This window comes from Pseudophryne corroboree, chromosome 4, assembly GCF_028390025.1.
Source record: "Pseudophryne corroboree isolate aPseCor3 chromosome 4, aPseCor3.hap2, whole genome shotgun sequence".
In the NCBI taxonomy this organism is placed as follows: domain Eukaryota; kingdom Metazoa; phylum Chordata; class Amphibia; order Anura; family Myobatrachidae; genus Pseudophryne; species Pseudophryne corroboree.
The window spans coordinates 822,762,993-822,785,411 of record NC_086447.1 but is presented as its reverse complement, the minus strand read 5'-3'; the positions used below and the strand labels follow the sequence as shown (position 1 = coordinate 822,785,411).

The window sequence follows — 22,419 nt, the reverse complement described above, 5'->3', positions numbered from 1 at the left end:
GTGGCTACCTCTGTGTCGGCAGTCGGCAGGCAGTCCGTCCATCCATAATTGTATTATTATTATAATATATACCACCTAACCGTGGTTTTTTTTTCATTCTTTATACCGTCGTCATAGTGTCATACTAGTTGTTACGAGTATACTACTATCTCTTTATCAACCAGTGTACAGTGCGGTAGTTCACGGCTGTGGCTACCTCTGTGTCGGCAGTCGGCAGGCAGTCCGTCCATCCATAATTGTATTATTATTATAATATATACCACCTAACCGTGGTTTTTTTTTCATTCTTTATACCGTCGTCATAGTGTCATACTAGTTGTTACGAGTATACTACTATCTCTTTATCAACCAGTGTACAGTGCGGTAGTTCACGGCTGTGGCTACCTCTGTGTCGGCAGTCGGCAGGCAGTCCATCCATCCATAATTGTATTATTATTATAATATATACCACCTAACTGTGGTATTTTTTTTTCTTTCTTTATACCGTCGTCATAGTGTCATACTAGTTGTTACGAGTATACTACTATCTCTTTATCAACCAGTGTACAGTGCGGTAGTTCACGGCTGTGGCTACCTCTGTGTCGGCAGTCGGCAGGCAGTCCGTCCATCCATAATTGTATTATTATTATAATATATACCACCTAACCGTGGTTTTTTTTTCATTCTTTATACCGTCGTCATAGTGTCATACTAGTTGTTACGAGTATACTACTATCTCTTTATCAACCAGTGTACAGTGCGGTAGTTCACGGCTGTGGCTACCTCTGTGTCGGCAGTCGGCAGGCAGTCCGTCCATCCATAATTGTATTATTATTATAATATATACCACCTAACTGTGGTATTTTTTTTTCTTTCTTTATACCGTCGTCATAGTGTCATACTAGTTGTTACGAGTATACTACTATCTCTTTATCAACCAGTGTACAGTGCGGTAGTTCACGGCTGTGGCTACCTCTGTGTCGGCAGTCGGCAGGCAGTCCGTCCATCCATAATTGTATTATTATTATAATATATACCACCTAACCGTGGTTTTTTTATACCACCTAACCGTGGCAGTCCGTCCATAATTGTATACTAGTATCCAATCCATCCATCTCCATTGTTTACCTGAGGTGCCTTTTAGTTCTGCCTATAAAATATGGAGAACAAAAAAGTTGAGGTTCCAAAATTAGGGAAAGATCAAGATCCACTTCCACCTCGTGCTGAAGCTGCTGCCACTAGTCATGGCCGAGACGATGAAATGCCAGCAACGTCGTCTGCCAAGGCCGATGCCCAATGTCATAGTACAGAGCATGTCAAATCCAAAACACCAAATATCAGAAAAAAAAGGACTCCAAAACCTAAACTAAAATTGTCGGAGGAGAAGCGTAAACTTGCCAATATGCCATTTACCACACGGAGTGGCAAGGAACGGCTGAGGCCCTGGCCTATGTTCATGGCTAGTGGTTCAGCTTCACATGAGGATGGAAGCACTCAGCCTCTCGCTAGAAAAATGAAACGACTCAAGCTGGCAAAAGCACAGCAAAGAACTGTGCGTTCTTCGAAATCCCAAATCCACAAGGAGAGTCCAATTGTGTCGGTTGCGATGCCTGACCTTCCCAACACTGGATGTGAAGAGCATGCGCCTTCCACCATTTGCACGCCCCCTGCAAGTGCTGGAAGGAGCACCCGCAGTCCAGTTCCTGATAGTGAGATTGAAGATGTCAGTGTTGAAGTCCACCAGGATGAGGAGGATATGGGTGTTGCTGGCGCTGGGGAGGAAATTGACAAGGAGGATTCTGATGGTGAGGTGGTTTGTTTAAGTCAGGCACCCGGGGAGACACCTGTTGTCCGTGGGACGAATATGGCCGTTGACATGCCAGGTGAAAATACCAAAAAAATCAGCTCTTCGGTGTGGAGGTATTTCACCAGAAATGCGGACAACAGGTGTCAAGCCGTGTGTTCCCTTTGTCAAGCTGTAATAAGTAGGGGTAAGGACGTTAACCACCTCGGAACATCCTCCCTTATACGTCACCTGCAGCGCATTCATAATAAGTCAGTGACAAGTTCAAAAACTTTGGGTGACAGCGGAAGCACTCCACTGACCAGTAAATCCCTTCCTCTTGTAACCAAGCTCACGCAAACCACCCCACCAACTCCCTCAGTGTCAATTTCCTCCTTCCCCAGGAATGCCAATAGTCCTGCAGGCCATGTCACTGGCAATTCTGACGATTCCTCTCCTGCCTGGGATTCCTCCGATGCATCCTTGCGTGTAACGCCTACTGCTGCTGGCGCTGCTGTTGTTGCTGCTGGGAGTCGATGGTCATCCCAGAGAGGAAGTCGTAAGACCACTTTTACTACTTCCACCAAGCAATTGACTGTCCAACAGTCATTTGCGAGGAAGATTAAATATCACAGCAGTCATCCTACTGCAAAGCGGATAACTGAGGCCTTGACATCCTGGGTGGTGAGAAACGTGGTTCCGGTATCCATCATTACTGCAGAGCCAACTAAAGACTTGTTGGAGGTACTGTGTCCCCGGTACCAAATACCATCTAGGTTCCATTTCTCTAGGGTTGCGATACCGAAAATGTACACAGACCTCAGAAAAAGAGTCACCAGTGTCCTAAAAAATGCAGCTGTACCCAATGTCCACTTAACCACGGACATGTGGACAAGTGGAGCAGGGCAGGGTCAGGACTATATGACTGTGACAGCCCACTGGGTAGATGTATGGACTCCCGCCGCAAGAACAGCAGCGGCAGCACCAGTAGCAGCATCTCGCAAACGCCAACTCGTTCCTAGGCAGGCTACGCTTTGTATCACCGGTTTCCAGAATACGCACACAGCTGAAAACCTCTTACGGCAACTGAGGAAGATCATCGCGGAATGGCTTACCCCAATTGGACTCTCCTGTGGATTTGTGGCATTGGACAACGCCAGCAATATTGTGCGTGCATTACATCTGGGCAAATTCCAGCACGTCCCATGTTTTGCACATACCTTGAATTTGGTGGTGCAGAATTTTTTAAAAAACGACAGGGGCGTGCAAGAGATGCTGTCGGTGGCCAGAAAAATTGCGGGACACTTTCGGCGTACAGGCAGCACGTACAGAAGACTGGAGCACCACCAAAAACGCCTGAACCTGCCCTGCCATCATCTGAAGCAGGAGGTGGTAACGAGGTGGAATTCAACCCTCTATATGCTTCAGAGGTTGGAGGAGCAGCAAAAGGCCATTCAAGCCTATACAACTGACCACGATATAGTAGGTGGAATGCACCTGTCTCAAGCGCAGTGGAGAATGATTTCAACGTTGTGCAAGGTTCTGCAACCTTTTGAACTTGCCACACGTGAAGTCAGTTCAGACGCAGTGTCATTCCCCTCATCAGGCTTTTGCAGAAGAAGCTGGAGACATTGAAGGAGGAGCTAAGACAGAGCGATTCCGCTAGGCATGTGGGACTTGTGGATGGAGCCCTTAATTCGCTTAACAAGGATTCACGGGTGGTCAATCTGTTGAAATCAGAGCACTACATTTTGGCCACCGTGCTCGATCCTAGATTTAAAACCTACCTTGGATCTCTCTTTCCGGCGCACACAAGTCTGCTGGGTTTCAAAGACCTGCTGGTGAGAAAATTGTCAAGTCAAGCGGAACGCGACCTGTCAACATCTCCTCCTTCACATTCTCCCGCAACTGGGGGTGCGAGGAAAAGGCTCAGAATTCCGAGCCCACCCGCTGGCGGTGATGCAGGGCAGTCTGGAGCGACTGCTGATGCTGACATCTGGTCCGGACTGAAGGACCTGACAACCATTACGGACATGTCGTCTACTGTCACTGCATATGATTCTATCACCATTGATAGAATGGTGGAGGATTATATGAGTGACCGCATCCAAGTAGGCACGTCACACAGTCCGTACTTATACTGGCAGGAAAAAGAGGCAATTTGGAGGCCCTTGCACAAACTGGCTTTATTCTACCTAAGTTGCCCTCCCACAAGTGTGTACTCCGAAAGAGTGTTTAGTGCCGCCGCTCACCTTGTCAGCAATCGGCGTACGAGGTTACATCCAGAAAATGTGGAGAAGATGATGTTCATTAAAATGAATTATAATCAATTCCTCCGCGGAGACATTGACCAGCAGCAATTGCCTCCACAAAGTACACAGGGAGCTGACATGGTGGATTCCAGTGGGGACGAATTGATAATCTGTGAGGAGGGGGATGTACACGGTGATATATCGGAGGATGATGATGAGGTGGACATCTTGCCTCTGTAGAGCCAGTTTGTGCAAGGAGAGATTAATTGCTTCTTTTTTGGTGGGGGTCCAAACCAACCCGTCATTTCAGTCACAGTCGTGTGGCAGACCCTGTCACTGAAATGATGGGTTGGTTAAAGTGTGCATGTCCTGTTTTGTTTATACAACATAAGGGTGGGTGGGAAGGGCCCAAGGACAATTCCATCTTGCACCTCTTTTTTCTTTTATTTTTCTTTGCGTCATGTGCTGTTTGGGGAGGGTTTTTTGGAAGGGACATCCTGCGTGACACTGCAGTGCCACTCCTAGATGGGCCCGGTGTTTGTGTCGGCCACTAGGGTCGCTTATCTTTCTCACACAGCTACCTCATTGCGCCTCTTTTTTTCTTTGCGTCATGTGCTGTTTGGGGAGGGTTTTTTGGAAGGGACATCCTGCGTGACACTGCAGTGCCACTCCTAGATGGGCCCGGTGTTTGTGTCGGCCACTAGGGTCGCTTATCTTTCTCACACAGTCAGCTACCTCATTGCGCCTCTTTTTTTCTTTGCGTCATGTGCTGTTTGGGGAGGGTTTTTTGGAAGGGACATCCTGCGTGACACTGCAGTGCCACTCCTAGATGGGCCCGGTGTTTGTGTCGGCCACTAGGGTCGCTAATCTTACTCACACAGCTACCTCATTGCGCCTCTTTTTTTCTTTGCGTCATGTGCTGTTTGGGGAGGGTTTTTTGGAAGGGACATCCTGCGTGACACTGCAGTGCCACTCCTAGATGGGCCCGGTGTTTGTGTCGGCCACTAGGGTCGCTTATCTTTCTCACACAGTCAGCTACCTCATTGCGCCTCTTTTTTTCTTTGCGTCATGTGCTGTTTGGGGAGGGTTTTTTGGAAGGGACATCCTGCGTGACACTGCAGTGCCACTCCTAGATGGGCCCGGTGTTTGTGTCGGCCACTAGGGTCGCTTATCTTTCTCACACAGTCAGCTACCTCATTGCGCCTCTTTTTTTCTTTGCGTCATGTGCTGTTTGGGGAGGGTTTTTTGGAAGGGACATCCTGCGTGACACTGCAGTGCCACTCCTAGATGGGCCCGGTGTTTGTGTCGGCCACTAGGGTCGCTAATCTTACTCACACAGCTACCTCATTGCGCCTCTTTTTTTCTTTGCGTCATGTGCTGTTTGGGGAGGGTTTTTTGGAAGGGACATCCTGCGTGACACTGCAGTGCCACTCCTAGATGGGCCCGGTGTTTGTGTCGGCCACTAGGGTCGCTTATCTTACTCACACAGCGACCTCGGTGCAAATTTTAGGACTAAAAATAATATTGTGAGGTGTGATGTGTTCAGAATAGGCTGAAAATGAGTGTAAATTATGTTTTTTGAGGTTAATAATGCTTTGGGATCAAAATTACCCCCAAATTCTATGATTTAAGCTGTTTTTTAGGGTTTTTTGAAAAAAACACCCGAATCCAAAACACACCCGAATCCGACAAAAAAAATTCGGTGAGGTTTTGCCAAAACGCGGTCGAACCCAAAACACGGCCGCGGAACCGAACCCAAAACCAAAACACAAAACCCGAAAAATTTCCGGCGCTCATCTCTAATATATATATATATATATATATATATAGGAGACAAAGGTGTCCGGCACTCCAACAAGTGTCTCAGCTGGTCCCGGTGCCAGAATCAGAAATAAATATAGTAGTGGAGAAAAAACGGCACTCAGGAAACTTCAAAGTAGCAAAGATAATTGGTCTACGTTTCGGAGACCTTTAATCTCCTTCGTCAGGACAATGGGGGTCATTCCGAGTTGTTCGCTCGTTATTTTTTTGTCGCAACGGAGCGAATAGTCGCTAATGCGCATGCGCAATGTCCGCAGTGCGACTGCGCCAAGTAAATTTGCTATGCAGTTAGGAATTTTACTCACGGCATTACGAGGTTTTTTCTTCGTTCTGGTGATCGTAATGTGATTGACAGGAAGTGGGTGTTTCTGGGCGGAAACTGGCCGTTTTATGGGAGTGTGTGAAAAAACGCTACCGTTTCTGGGAAAAACGCGGGAGTGGCTGGAGAAACAGAGGAGTGTCTGGGCGAACGTTGGGTGTGTTTGTGACGTCAAACCAGGAACGACAATCACTGAACTGATCGCAGATGCCGAGTAAGTCTGGAGCTACTCAGAAACTGCTAAGAAGTGTCTATTCGCAATTCTGCTAATCTTTCGTTCGCAATTTTAATATTTTAAGATTCACTCCCAGTAGGCGGCGGCTTAGCGTGTGCAAAGCTGCTAAAAGCAGCTTGCGAGCGAACAACTCGGAATGACCCCCAATGTCCTGACGAAGGAGATTAAAGGTCTCCGAAACCTTGACCAATTATCTTTGCTACTTTGAAGTTTCCTGAGTGACGTTTTTTCTCCACTACTATATATATATATATATATATATTAGCTGAGCCAAGTAATCAGTAGTTTACTGAGTGCACTGATAGATTGTAGGCTCAGCCAATATATAAATTATATATATATATATATATATATATATATATATATATATATGCAAATGCTTGGCACTCCCGTGGACTGTATAAATCACCATGCTCCGGTGCCCGACCTGGAAGAACTGTATGTACAAAGGACCAACTGGACGGCAGTCACAGAGGCTGAATGAGGAAAATAACTGACAGCTCACAAGCTTGTGAGCTGTCAGTTATTTTCCTCATTCAGCCTCTGTGAGCGCCGTCCAGCTGGTCCAGATATATATATATATATATCATAAAGTAACAACCCTTCATATATACTGAATTCTACCCCCCCCCCCCCACAGACTCTCAACCAGACTGGAGAGAGACTGAGCGTGGGCAAGACTCGGAGCCGGGAGACCAGCACAGGGCAGCCAGGGAGGGAGGGCACGCGGTGTGATGTCAGCACGTCACATCGCGAGTCACTCACTCAGACTATGAAGCTGCCGGTGACCGGCGGTGGCGCAGTGGGAGGGGATGTAACCGCCGGGCAGCGATGCAAGTGATCCGATCGTTGCTATCTGTGTGCTGCTGTAGCACACAGACCGCGATGATCGGATCGCAGGCGTGACGTGCAGGAGGTGCCGGACATTAGGGGGTGCCTGTGCGCACCAGGCACCCCCCGTGCGCACGCCTATGTATATACTGCTAGTGCATGCATGATAATGTACCAGATTAATAACTGCAATGCACTGTAGATAATAAGTATAATGTACAATTCAAGTGCACAGTCGATCCATAGAGGAGGAGGTGGGCCCCCAGGCAGTGGGGCCCACCAGTGGTTTCCCCTGTACCCCTGTGGGCCAGTCCAACCCTGCTTACTTTTCAACTTTTGTTATCACAGTTATTGCTGGACATGGAACTGTCCCTGTCGGTTCCCAGCTATAAGCCCAATGTCACTGGTCATCCCAGTCATGACTGCGGAGACAACTGTGTGCTCATGTAGACTTGTAAGAGGAATATATACCTCTATTCCAATTATTGTGACAAACTGTCACCATCAAAAGCACAATGACATTTTGAAATGTCATTTTTATGGTGAGGTCTTGTCATAAGTGACATTTATAAACTACTAAGTGGTGTCACTTGGCCAGTAACTAGGGATATAGGAAAATGGCCATACTGTCTCCCATTATGTTCTGGGCATTCATTGGTGTCCCCGGGAGTAACGTTTCTATAGTTGTATCCGGCAATTTTTTTATTTTCAGGAGAGAAAGGGTTGTTAGCTCATGTATATCAATAAATTACTATTTTAAGGTCTTTATATAGGAAAAGTAGGCAAAAAACACTTTTTCATGATTTTTGCTAAACCCAGTTTAAGTTTTTTTTTTTGCAAACAAATCCAACATTTTCCTGCTGCAAAGTATATGTATTTTTCATAAGGTCTTCCACAATTTTAGGGGCAGAAACAAAGGTATTATTTTACATTTAGAAGTCAGTCATTCCCCCTTCCCCTTAATGAGTTGACATACTGTATGAATAGAGCCAGAAGTAAGTGGGAAAACCTGTGGTTAAGGTGCTTTTTATGTAAACTTGGGACATTCATGAACATTTGTATGTGAAATGCATCAACATTACGGAGAACAGGTGACAGAATTTGTGAGGCCTGGAGAAAAGAAAGTGCAACCGCACATGTACAATTTGGCAGCAAGAACTTATGCTCTTGGCTCCTCCCCCCTGATGCTATAAAGCAGGGGCAAAACTAGCATTTGGGGGCAGATGTATTAAGCCTGGACAAGTGATAAAGCAGTGATAAGTGGACGGTGATAAAGTACCAGCCAATCAGCTCCTGTCATTTTTCAAACCCGTAATGATTGGCTGGTGCGTTATCACCTTTCACTTATCACTTCTCCAGGCTTAATACATCTACCCCTTGATGCTCTACTGTCAGCTAGTGCATACCTCCCAACTTTGCAGTTTTGTGTAGCGGGACACTCGCGCGGCGAAGCCGCGCGTGCTCCCGAAAAGGAGGCGTGGTCTATGAAAAGGGGGCGTGGCTTCGCGGGAGGACCCGCGATCGCGAGCCATGCCCCCGTTTTCATCACTGAGGGGGCATGCCCAGCGCTCTGTGAGCCGCTGGCATGCTCCCTCTCCCTCTGACTCCACTGAATAGACGCTGTGCGCATGCGCTAAGCAGAGCAGCGATTGACAGAGCCTCCCAACTGACCCCCCCACCGCGGGACACTGTGGCCCGCGGGTGGGACAGCGGGACAGTCCCCAAAAAATGGGACTGTCCCACGAAAATCGGGACAGTTGGGAGGTATGGCTAGTGTACTGACCTCAGCTCAATGTTGTGACCATCTGTCTGTTCCTTTTACACGCTCTGACGTCTGTGTACTGGAACTCTGCTTGTTTTTGTTCAAACCTTACTGCTTACTCTCCTATGTATCAGGCCAGAACATTACCGCTAGAATCTGTCTTTGCCCTTGTCTGCTCCTGAAGTGTCTGATTATGTACCAAACCCAGCTCTGATTTTGACTATGATTCAGGGTGCCACCTCTTGGAATGACTATTAGTGTATTGGATCTCCTGATCTAACCCAGACTTCTGCCTCAGTCATTGTCTACTATTACATTTGCCAGCTAGTGTGCTAAGCTCAGGACTTCCTGAGTTTTACAGTCAGTAACATATACGTATTGTACCACTTGTGGGTTACTCAGTCCCTGTTACCATACCTGCACCTGCAGCTAGAATACTCTTGTAAGCACTGTCCAATGCTCCCATGAGTTTATACCCAGGTCACGTTACATCCAGTCATCTTACTATGGTGTCTATTTACTAAGGGTTGGATTGAGATAAAGGGGACAGAGGTAAAGTACCAGCCAACCAGCTCCTAACTGTCACTTTTCACACAGCCTGTAACAGGGCAGTTGGGAGCTGATTGGCTGGTACTTTATCTCTCTCCTATTTATCTCCATCCATGGCTTAGTAAATAGACCCCTAAGTCATGCATAGTCAATCATTGCCCTGGGACTCAGTCCTTATTAGATGTAATCCATATGAATCTTGATTGAAGCTCTTGAGATTTTCTTCCCAGTTAATTTTTCTATCACCTGCAGTTGTTTTCTTCGGTTGACATAGTAAATGCTGATTGCTGAGTATAGTATAAAGTTTCAATTTCCAAATATTCCAAATTCTTTCTTTGCTATACCCAATTTCTGTGACATGCATCATCGCTTGGAAAGTGATAAAATGGAGAGTGAAAAAGTACCAGCCAATCAGCTCCTAACTGACATTTTTCAAACACAGCCTGTGAGATGTCAGTTAGGAGCTGATTGGCTGGTGCTTTTTCACTCTCCATTTTATCACTTTCTAAGCGATGATGCATCTAGCCTAGAGTTCTGTGTAAACTTTAAACGCTGATTTTCCTCAGGTGTATTGCTTTTCTATTATACATAGATATCTAGTCTTCGTGATGTTTAGGCATACTAACACCTAGGCATGCCCCAATAGTAGCAGCCTAATGTAACCCAACATTTTTGTGACTCTTGAATGACCAATAAAAGGCTGCTGGCAATCACTGTGTCAACACTCAAAAAGCCTAATACTGGAGGCTCGGATTGTCTTAATTCACAAACCAGGGAAAGACCCCAATTCGTGTTCTAGTTATCGCCCTATCTCCTTGTTAAATAATGATATTAAACTATTCGCCAAAATCCTGGCCCTGAGATTGAACTCCGTTCTCCCGCAATTGATACATGCTGACCAGGTGGGCTTCATCCCGGGCCGACAAGCTAGAGACAATACCCGAAGAACTATTACTTTAGTTCATCTTGTTAACAAAGCTAAAATGCCTTTTATCCTTCTCTCGCTTGATGCAGAGAAGGCTTTTGATAAAATACTGTGGCCCTTCATGTTTGCTACCTTGCGTAGGTTCGGCCTGGGAGGAAGCCTACTCCAGGACATTCAGGCTCTCTACTCCAACCCTTCGGCCAGAGTTCGGGTAAATGGCAAAGACTCTTGTTTATTCCAAATTACCAATGGTACGCGCCAGGGGTGTCCCTTGTCACCATTAATTTTTGCTATGACTATCGAGCCCCTGGCATGTATGGTTAGGGCGAACCCTGATATTAAAGGTATATTAGTTGAGGATGTGGAGTTTAAATTATCATTATTTGCAGATGATGTCCTGTTAACTCTTTCCTCTCCCCATACATCCATCCCTAACCTATTTAAAACTCTATCATCATATTCTCATTATTCAGGGTACCGCATCAACTATTCCAAGTCGGAGGCCCTCCCCTTGCATCTCAGTGAGGAAACCAGGTCTCTCCTTGCCACTAATTTTAATTTCTCTTGGCGCTCCAAGAAAATTAAATATTTAGGTGTGTTTATCACGAGTTCCTATGGGTCTCTGTATTCCAAAAATGTCCCAACCCTTTTTAATTGTATTGAATCTGGTCTACGAGCTTGGGACAAACAGATCATGTCCTGGTTTGGACGTATAGTCTCAGTGAAAATGAACATCTTACCCAGGCTTTTATATCTGATCCAAACAATCCCGGTACGCATCCCCGCGGAGGCTTTGTGTCGAATGCAGAAACTCTTCTTACAATTCATATGGTCTAATAAACCCCCTAGAGTTAGGACTTCCACCCTGATAAGGAACCCGGTGGCTGGAGGCAGAGGTTTACCGGATATCCGCAAATACTATCATGCCACTCACCTGAGCCAGGCACTTACCTGGTTCTCTCAAACACCCCACCTACCCTGGATACAAATTGAACTCTTGTCGGCCAAGGTTTCCACTCTGGTTTCCTTACTTACATCTGTTAAGCCTAACCAGAAGATACAATCGTGCATTCCCACTACAAAACTCACTTGCTCCCTATGGTCTTTCTGCATTCGGCACTATGGTCTCTCTACGTTCCCATCCCGCATCACTTCTATTTGGGATACCAAGGATTTCCCTCCTGGCTCCACCCTATGTTCCCACTCGTGGTTCCACCTGAACCCACGTCCGGAACTGTTTTTTTATTTTATTGAGGGTTCTTCCTGGCGCTCCTTAAACGCTTTAAGTGACAAATATGGTATCACCCAACCTGTTCTATACGAATTTCTACAGCTCCGCTCTTTCTTAAGTTCCCTTCCAAAGTCCAAGGTCATCCGCCAACTTACCCCTTTTGAACGACTCTGTGTTTACTCTCCTATGCGACAAGGTATTATCTTTATATTGTATAGTCTGTTACGCTCACTGAACTCAGCAGACACACCGCCTTATGAAAGCAAATGGGAGCAGGACTTGGGCCCCCCACCTGGGGAGGATTCCTGGGAGATCATTAGGCAAAATGTCGCCCAGTCCTCTATTTCCTCCCTAATAAAGGAAAACTCCTATAAAGTATATACCAGATGGTATCTGGTCCCAGCGACATTGCATAGGATTTTCCCTGGGTCCTCCCCATTGTGCTGGCAAAAGTGTGGTCAGATTGGAGAAATCAAACACATTTGGTGGTCCTGCCCCAAAATCTGCCCTTTCTGGGTCCAAGTGGAGAACCTTATTGGATCTGTTCTTGGCATCCAAGTTACATTGGGTCCTTGGACGGCTTTGCTGGGCCTCCCTTTGTCTAATGTTTGCTAAATGTTGGAAAAAGCCCAGTATCCCCCCCCCCATGAGCATGTTGTTGTCCAAAATATGGTATATCTCCACGATGGAGAAAATCACAGCTTCCTTGCGTGATAGGTCGGACAAATATATGAGAACATGGGAACCCTGGTTCAATTATGCTAAAACCTCTATTTCCCGGGTGTGATATACTGTGTCGAAGCCTTATTGTTTAGGGGCCAAATCCTTCGAGCATTTGTTCACTATGTTTAGGTCTGATGGTAGTTATGGCCATCCCCATGTAGCAATGTAACCAGGGGTACCCCCTTAGTGGTCTCCTTTTCCTTCCCCATCCTCCCTCTTCTCCCTTTCTTTCTCTTTTCATCCCTGATCTTCTCTTTCCTTTTCTCTTCTCGTCTATCGTTGAATTACAGAAAATTTGTTGTCGATACTTCTATTGTTATGCTGATGCACCCCTTATTTTTTATGTTTCTTCATATCCTATGGGATATCATGTGTGTTCTTTTGCATTTATTTGGTGTCATCGTCTCTTGTTTGATCTGTATTGATTTATTCGACATCTCTTCAATAAAAATAAAAAGCCTAATACTAATAAATTGCATGGTGAGAATACTGACAGGGCTAAGTAAGTATACTTACCTTCCCACAATGTCCCCCTAACCCTAACCCTCCCTCCCCGCAGCTTTATCCTAACCCTCCCTGGGGGTGCCTAAACCTAACCTCACTGCCTGCAGCCTAACCCTAACCCTCCCTCTCCCAGAGCCTAATCCTAACCCCGCACCCTAAACCTTAACCCCCCCCCCCCCATGGCTTATCTGTCCGCAGACATAGCAAAGCCTTGGTTGGGATCCCGGCAGTCAGGATTCCGGCGCCAGCGTTCCAAGCAGTGTCAGGTTTCCGGCGTCAGTATAACCGGATCCCTGTTAAAGCATATATGAAAAGAACAACCCATTAATGAAAGGGAGATTTTTAGAGTTTTATATTTTCATATACTATCTGAATCAACTTTGACTTTGTTGTACCCATACTATGGAGAGCACTGTGCGGCTGATTCACAGTTGCACACAAGTCCATTTTGTGTATATTGTAGAAATGAGCAGTTCGGTTTGACTCTGTTAAATTCGGATCTTAAAATATCATCTTATTGGCTATCCGGTTTTATTGTGCTATGGGTAGCCAATAAGATGATGTTTTCAGATCCAAACATGCTATAAGTAAAAAGAAGGGAGTCAAAATCAAACTGCTCATCTCTAAAATATTGTGATTTTTTCTTCTTCTTTGCACTGCGTATGCATCCAAGCTGAGCATACCCAACTACCGGTGACTGCAAGAGAATCAGAGTAGAACCTATCTCACCTGCATCTCCACTTGGACTAAACTGGTGTAACCGGGTGTTTGCCGGTAGCGTAAGAATAAGAGGCCTAAAGACCATTAATAGCGGCTGATTCTGAGCCAAGTGGCTGTAGTTGCGGCCTTGCGAGCAGCTGCAGAAGTCAGATTTAGGGGTCTATTCATGAAGCAGTTAAAAGAGTGGAGAAGTGAGCATTTGGAGAAGTTGCCCATGGCAACCAATCAGCTGCTACGTACAATTGTATAGTATGCAAATTATAAATGTTACTTCAATGCTGATTGGTTGCCATTGACAACTTCTCCACTGGCTCACTTCTCCACACTTTTCTCTGCTTCATGAATAGACCCCTTACTACCTTATGCTCATGTGAGAATCCATTAGGCTAATGCGAATGTTCATGCGTCTGCAAGCAGAAACCCGCACTGCCCACTGATTTTCCACCAGCTGCAACCAGCACCATTAGTGTCATCACAGATGTCTTGCCCTGTGCTAGGTGCATGAGTGATCTATGATGATAATGTGAGTACAGGTGCCCAAATTATCACTTGCAAGAACTTCTGTTACTGATCATTATCCATTATACTCAGAAGCGTCACTCACCTCTTTTACACCCAGTGCGTCCGCAGGCAGCAAAAGGGGCGTGGCTTTGTGGGGGTGTGGCTAAGAAAGCGTCCCTCTGGAGGCGCCATGGCTTCACGGGAGGGGCGTGGCTTCGTGTCCCGACCCGCATTTTCGTCACTCCGTGGGTACGGGAAGTGTGGGCTGTCCCTGGAGACTAGCGTGTCTCTGTTGCCTTCTCCTACACAGTGACAGAAGCCGGGTTGCTGCACGTAATGTTACAGTCCAGCACCCGACTCCTGTCACTGAACAGGAGCTGCCACTTTTGTGTCACCCCTTGGCGGGTGACACCTGGGTGCGGGCCGCACCCCCCGCACCCACCTTGTGACGCCAGTCATTATACGTACTGTGTGTACAAGATATTGGGCTCAGACCAGCCATTATTTCTGAAGTAATCCTCTGTATAATAGAATGAGGGGGTAAGGAAAGCTCTTTTCTAGTGAATAAGGGAGACATGTAATAAGCGGTGATAAAAGTGGAGAAGTGAGCCAGCGGAGAAGTTACCCATGGCAACCAATCAGCATTGACGTAACATTTAGAATTTGCATACTATAAACATATACAGAGCAGCTGATTGGTTGCCATGGGCAACTTCTCCACTGGCTCACTTCTCCACTTTTATCACTGCTTAGTACATGTTCCCCAAAGGTTTCTTTGATGGCATAGATATATACTGACTGCTTGTACGGTCCTTTTGGTGTTAATTGCAAATATCTTCTTTATGTCTCTATTGCAGGCTATCGATTTCTTCTGTGACTAGAACATAACGGATAAAAAGTGAAGATGAGCATCAAGATTCTACAATATCCATAGTTATGTCTCTGTATAATATTGCATGCATTAAGAAAAAATCTATCAAACTTTCTTCAAGTTTAACCTTGGTTTAAATATTACTATACTGTATATTGACCAATTAATGTGCATAGGTGCCTAGACTGCGATGGAGTGAGTGTAATTCAGGCTGCACAGTGCAACATCCACCTGGCTACTATGCATGTGCACTGTATGTGTGAGCAGCAGAGGTGCAGTAAGGAGACATGCCACCTAGAGAGAGCAGTATTACAGTGGTGGGGGTTTGGACAACATTAGGAAGGTGTGGACAGCATTAGAAGTCTGCATAACCAGAGTGCGCTCTGCACTTTGAACTGGAGGGTCTCCAACTCTCCATATGAATGGAAATAATAGCCAGTCAGTCTATAGTTACACATAGTCTCCAATGGAAAATGCTGCTTCCTTTTCACTCATGACTACATCAGTGTGCATAACTTCATTATGGCTGAACAAAGCAGGAGGGTAAATTAGACCTTTATACTTCTGTATTCGGGCCAGGCCTCAAATAATCAAGGACCTACTGTGTGGAAGCGAAGGAGGTGTGGCCATTGCTGGGTGGCTGTGGTCAGTGCCATGTAGAAGTGTACCCACCTCCCACCTCACTCTATCAGCCCCAATCTTTCTCTAATTACATAAAAGTAGGCAAATTGCATTATTTTTGTGAGGAAAATAGAAATACAAATGTAATAATTGTGATTTATAACTGTGTGGACAACTGGGCAGCTGGTCCTCGTTATGCTATCATGATAATGGGCCTATTTTTATGTGAAGGCCTAAGAGAGGTAGTCCCATCCTCACATTAATAATCTGTCCGTGCCTGATTCTTGTCTTTTGCCTTCTATGATCCTTAATGAATGGTGCCCTTATAGACTCACTAACGTGTTCTTCTCCAACTTCTGTTTCCTATATCCCAAACACTCTCCAATTCTCCTTTTGCTCTTGCTGTTTTTTTGTTTTTTTTAATACTTTTCCCCTCAAGTGCTGCTAAAACTGGGTTCCGTTCCAGAAAGCTGAGGGTTATAAGCTGAGGTTGGGATTGAACAGATTCTCACCTGGTTTAGGTTAGCTTCACTGCCTGTCCACTCAGGTAGGGGGGAGAGGAATGGGAGTAATAGAAACTTTGTTACTTGGCACCATTTCCTTCCAATAAGGAAGCACTTGAGCATTTTTACCCTATCTGAGATTACATGATAACAGTGCGGCTCACACCGCGAGAGTGACTAAGGGGTAAATTTACTAAGATGGGAGTTCTATTTAAGATGGGATGTTGTCCATAGCAACCAATCAGGAATTATCTTCTAGAAGGTGCTAGATAAATGAAAAGTAGAATCTGATTGGTTGCTATAGGCAACATCCCATCTTAAGTAGAACTCCCAACTTTGTAAATTTACCCCTAAATGTCTGCAATACCCTGGTAGTGGCTGATGTAGCGGCTCCACCCAAGCATTGCCTAAGTGGGCAATATGGCATTCCATCTGTTTATGAACCTCACCATTAGCTCTAATTAAATACACTCCTTTTGTATTATGCTTGACTGCAGTATAATTGGTCAGTATGTTTTAATAAATGTATGCAGCAGAAGGTAATGCTGTCTGTCTAATCACTGTATATTAAATAACCGTTTTGGTGGCACAGTTTTCTTCTGGCTTGGATGTAGAACCATGTACACCGTCTGTTTCAGATAATTGACACATAATACAAAAGTGTCACAAAATATTTGTATACAATTTTAACATATATGATACCAGGACCTGATTGAAAATAAAATATAGATATGCCATAACAGTAAATGTGTTATGGTTGGATATTAAAATAGTAAGTGTATGTCCACATGGCTCCATTATATATATTTGCCATTTTTGTAGATACCGTTTATTTTCTTCTCCCTTCCTCCTTTACTTTCTTTTCCTTCCTTTCTTTTTTCTCTCCCATTTCTATGGTACTGTGCTTACAATAAAATAAAAAGTTCCAGCAGATCCATTATGCCCATATCCTGACAGCTGGTCTTAGTGCTTTTTGGTTTTTGACTGTTTAGATTTTCATTCACATTCTGCATTATTATCAATGAGTTATTTTGAATGTCAGTTCTCCTTCCTTTTCTCTCTGCTGTAACAAATAAAAAGATAAAAATAAAAAAAGGGGATTTTAAACTGGATGGATACATGAGTCTATAGGACAACATTATTTTATTTACTTTGCTTACAACCATTCCCTGTGTGTCTATTTTTTGTAATTTCATATGTATTTAGAATAGTATACTTAAGTGCTACAATGAGCTTTAGAATAAGGATGGACCCCCGCAATGAGATATATACTGGCAAGCTCCCACCTCATTTACTCTCTTCCATGTGTTATAAGGGCTATCAATTAACTTAGATTAATCGCCAACAAATTTATTAAGCCTGGAGAAGTGATAAAGCAGTGATAACTGGAAGGTGATAATGCAGCAGCCAATCAGCTCCTAACTGTCATTTCTCAAAGCGTAATGATTGGCTGGAGTGTTATCACTTTCCAGTTATTACTGCTTTAAAACTGCTTTATCACTTCTCTAGGCTTAATATATCTGCCCCATTGTTCGTTCTGCCTCTAAGACATGATCTATTTTATTCCCCTCTAAAAACGAGATATCACTTTTAACGATTGCTAATCTATTGTATAGTGTTGTATTTTATATATATATATATATATATACATACATACCATATAGAAGAAAGTCTGCGGCACTCAGAGTCTTTGCAAATGGAAAACATGTATTTAAATATTAACACTCCATACCAATGTGCCAGCCCCAAAACATTGGTATGGAGTGTTAATTTTTAAATACATGTTTTCCATTTGCAAAGACTCTGGGGCGTGCCAGCCCCAAAACATTGGTATGGAGTGTTAATTTTTAAATACATGTTTTCCATTTGCAAAGACTCTGAGTGCCGCAGACTTTCTTCTATATGGTAATACCTCATTCTATACTGGGGACACCGGAGCATTGTGTGCATATTAGAGCGGAGTGCCGGTCCAGACAACACCTCTATCTCTGTCTGTCTGTCTGTCTGTCTGTGTGTATATATATATATATATATACATATACACACAGTGTATATATATATATATATATATATATATGTAATTTGCTATTCTTTGTGTTGTTAAACTATATGTATATGTTAAATGACTTATGTTTTATTTTTCAGATAGCATGCCGGGATTAAATAAATATTTCATTTAATAATCTATTTTTTATTTTATATTAAATGTGTTAAGATTTCCACATTTCAAGAAGAATCTAGATTAACTAGTCCGAGATACTGACTGAAAGCTGAGCTGCCGCAGTGTAGCGCCCGAGAAAAGAGACAACACTGGCGCTGCACGTCACTCACACCGCCTTATATACGGGTCTATTATTATATAACACAGTAAATTCCATTTTTCTTAGCCTCTGAAGTACAGCTTAACCTTCCAACCCCAATTTTGTACTTGCCATATATTATATAACACAATGTGAATCTCACATTCACTGCTTCAACACAGTTGTATCCATTGTAAAGACTGAACTGTTTGTAGGGGGAAAGCACAGATCATTTTTAAGCACATTGTTAAGGTGACAGCGCCTGCTGCATTTATTGTATGGTACTGAGATATTCAGAATGTCTTTGCTGTTAAATAGAGCATCTGTGGAGGAATGAGGTGCAGAGAACACAGGCAAACTAGGTGCAGGACAGGACACAGAGGTAAGTACTGCTAACTGTACCATACAGCACACCTACCCCTGACTAAATACAACACCTAACCACTGAAACATGTATCATCTATCTATAAACACAGTATACAATACATTTTTACCCATTACTACTCACAGACACCATCCCTTGCACGCTAAAATTCACCTCACTCACAATACATCTCATTGTGGGGGTCCATCCTTATTCTTCAACACCATAGCTCACCCACTGAAAGCCTCTTCACATGTCACTTCTCTCTGGCATCATACCTCATCCACTGAAATATCCTTCAGCCATCACTACTACATCACCCTACATAACTAACCCACGGAAATAGCCGTCACTCACCATTACTCCTTGGCACCATACCTCACCAACTGAAATCCCATTTTCCCACCACTACTCATTGGCACCATACCTCACCCACTGAGATAGTCATCATTCACCACAACTCCCTGAAACCATACCTCACCCACTGAAACAGTCATCAATAATCACCATTACTTGGCGCCACACCTTAACCACTGAAATAACTTTCATTCATCACCTCTCCCTGGCAGCTTACCTAACAAATTGATATACTCCTCACACAACACCATACCTAACAACATCTGACAAAACCTCCTTACAATTCAGAGAGTACCCCAGTGACCACCATAAAATACAGAGAGCATCCCAGCAACCTCTAGAAATTACAGGTCCTAGCGAACGCCATATAATAAAGAGAGCATCCAGTCCCCGCAATACAATAGAGTAATCATCCTACAGTACAGACTTCTATACATGCTCCACCACATACCTATCATACCTCCTGCCATGTCATCCTCAAACCCCTCAGACGCCCCTTTCCCCCATGCCATACACATAGCTCGCAGACCTCGACACATGCCATATACCACTCAGGCTTCTCCCCTCACTACCTAAGTGAGCTGTAGATAAAACACTTAGGCCTAAATGTATTAAGCTTTCAAAAGTGATAAAGTGCAACACTTAAAGAGTGATAAAGTACCAGCCAAACAGTTTCCTAATTGCCATGTTACATGTACTTTATCACTCTCTAAGTGCTCCACTTTATCACTTTTTAAGGCTTAATACATTTGGGTCTTAACCTTTAGTTTGGTGCCAGCAGTAAAGGAAGAAGGAGAGCAATAGTGGAAAATACACTGTACTCCCTCCGCCTCTTCTGATTGGATGTGCTGCTTGCCATCCTGCAGCAGGTGGATGAGGTCATGTAATGTGGAAGAAGTTATGGGATTCGGTCAGGATCCCAGCCAAAATACCGCCACCGGAATCCCAACATAACTCGGAATGGCAGCACCGGCATCTTGACATTGATCACTATTCTGGTTCCGGGGTACTGCCCACTAAGCAGCCGCTACAACTTTCAACTCTATAAAGTAGACAATAAGCGCAGAGGACAAAGCTATGGACCACAGTTTCATTTTCTTGGTGCCTCTTTACCAACTGCTAGTATAAACTGATCTTATTCACTATACCAGCTTGAAAAGTATAAATGAGCTACAGTATGGTAACTGACAAGTGTTTGATAAAAAAACAAAAAAAGAAACTAACATATACACAGGTGGTTACACGGAATATGAGGAGTAAACGGAAGGGAAGACTGTATTATGCCGATGTGTGACAATAACGTGAATTAATTTTCTTAGATTGCTATAAAGACTATTCTATTTACCATTCTGCTTCCAGCAAGTGATTGGAAATATTCATCTTAAGCAACGTAAAAACAACTGAATTTGATAAACTACTAACATAACGTCTGCAGGGGTTTTTTTTTTGCTAGGAATTTAAATCTTTAAAATTTAAATTTATAATTTAAATCTTACAGAATGTATTGACTTCCCAGGCATTAATTTCTAACAAAAGTATTCACCAGTCACAGCAGTCAGACATTTAATTGAACGTTATGAAAAGTAATTAAAACTTTGAAGTGTTAATTCTGAATGTATTTTCATATTTGCATGAATATAGTTGTGTGAGTAAAAAGGCCATTGACTTTTGTGAAATTCTTATTAGTTCCCCAAGATATAGCAGTCAGGGGTGTGTCCCTATTCTGAAATTCTGAGTATTATCTCAAATTCTGAAATCTGAATGTCTGCAGCGGGGTTCACTGGTATTCCACAGGAAATAACATTGGGGTGTAGAGTTGGATCTTGATCCGAGGCACCAACAGGCTAAAGCTTTGACTGTTCTCAAGATGCATTGCACCGCCTCCTCTATAGCCCTGCCTCCAGGCACTGGAGCTTAGTTTGTAAGTTGGTGCCTGCAGTGCAGGTCACTAACAGGGGGGGTTGCGCTAGGCAGCCCTAATAAGAGCTTTTTAAGAAGCAAGAAGACTTCAAGGGCCGCAGCACAGACACTAGATGCTGTGTATGTCATGCTTACATTCTGTGCTGCGGCTCCTTCACCTCCCCCAGAGGTGCTGCATACTCCCGCGCCCTGGTTGCCAGGTACTTGCAGCGGAGGCGCTCCGGTCATCAGGCACCGCTGATGCTTTCCTGGATCGCGTGGTCGCATTTCAGGGAGGAGGTAAGAGGGTCCCCCAGGTGGGACCCGCCGAAATCGCGATCCAGTCGTGGTCCCAGGAAACGGACCGCGTCACTGGCGTGGACATTGTGGCCGCGCAGGGACCCCACTATATCCACCAGGGCAGGGAGCACAGGTCGGATTTATTAAAATCCGTTTATTATAGGCTCCATAGTACCCGGTGGTTAAGTCCAGCAGAGGGGATAAGGTGCTGACCTGTAGCCCCTCCCCCAGCTCCAGGTGCCATCTACAGCAGGTGTTCCCACCGTGGAGCTGCATCTCTCTCTCTCCCTCAGTCCCTGTCAGCGTTTGGGCACCATTTCACAGAGCTGCACTAATCCTGGGACTGCTGGGCACTGTCTGCTCTGTAAAGCCGCCTGTCTCATCAGCGCTGTGTATTTACAGACACTTAAGTATTTTATATGTCGTTTAGACAGCGTTTGTTAAGAACAAGTGCACTTCTATATGAATATTTAGTACAAGTATTCTGTGATATACATCCATTGGTTACTGTGCATTGTTATATATGTATACATGCATATCTTTTTGTAGTATTGCTAGTCCAGTGCAGTTTTATTTTTTATATGCAATACTTTCTGCATTGTACCTATGACTGTGTGTGCCTATAGCTGCTGTGTGGATTCTATTCTGTGTATCACACATATTGCTATCACTATATTCTGTGCCCTGGGGGGGTCTAAGTGCGTCAGGGTCTCATATACCATATAGCGTTCCACAGGATATACTGTTTTGTATTTTTCACTGTGTGTTTAAGTCACCTCATACCACTTAAATCCTCTGTTTGTGCTCTGCATTTGCGGTCACATAACATAGGGGGGTTTTGTCAGGTATTATGTTTGTCTGGCTATATTGTTCTGATACGCCCTAAGGCTACATTCTCAATAATGTCTGCTACACAGGGCGGGAAATCCGCAGATGCTCCTGCATCATGCAGTGCTGGCGCCACGGATTTACCCGAGGAAAAGACCTCTGATGAGGGTTCAGCTACTGGGTGTTCTGCACCCCCTAGTCAGCCCGCAGCACCTGTGGCAAATCAGGATCCACCTTGGGC

At 44.4% G+C, this 22,419-nt stretch overlaps 1 protein-coding gene across 1 annotated transcript in view; it reads left to right on the top strand.

Annotated features, from left to right (window-relative positions):
* The window catches only part of OTOR (otoraplin), a 63,131-nt gene extending 45,889 nt beyond the window's left edge, over nucleotides 1–17,242 (top strand). Inside the window, exon 4 of the mRNA XM_063918521.1 lies at nucleotides 14,993–17,242. Within this exon, the coding sequence (XP_063774591.1) occupies nucleotides 14,993–15,016 (24 nt within the window). The 3' untranslated portion in view covers nucleotides 15,017–17,242. The remainder of the gene's footprint in view (nucleotides 1–14,992) is intronic.
* Nucleotides 17,243–22,419: the final 5,177 nt, after the last annotated feature.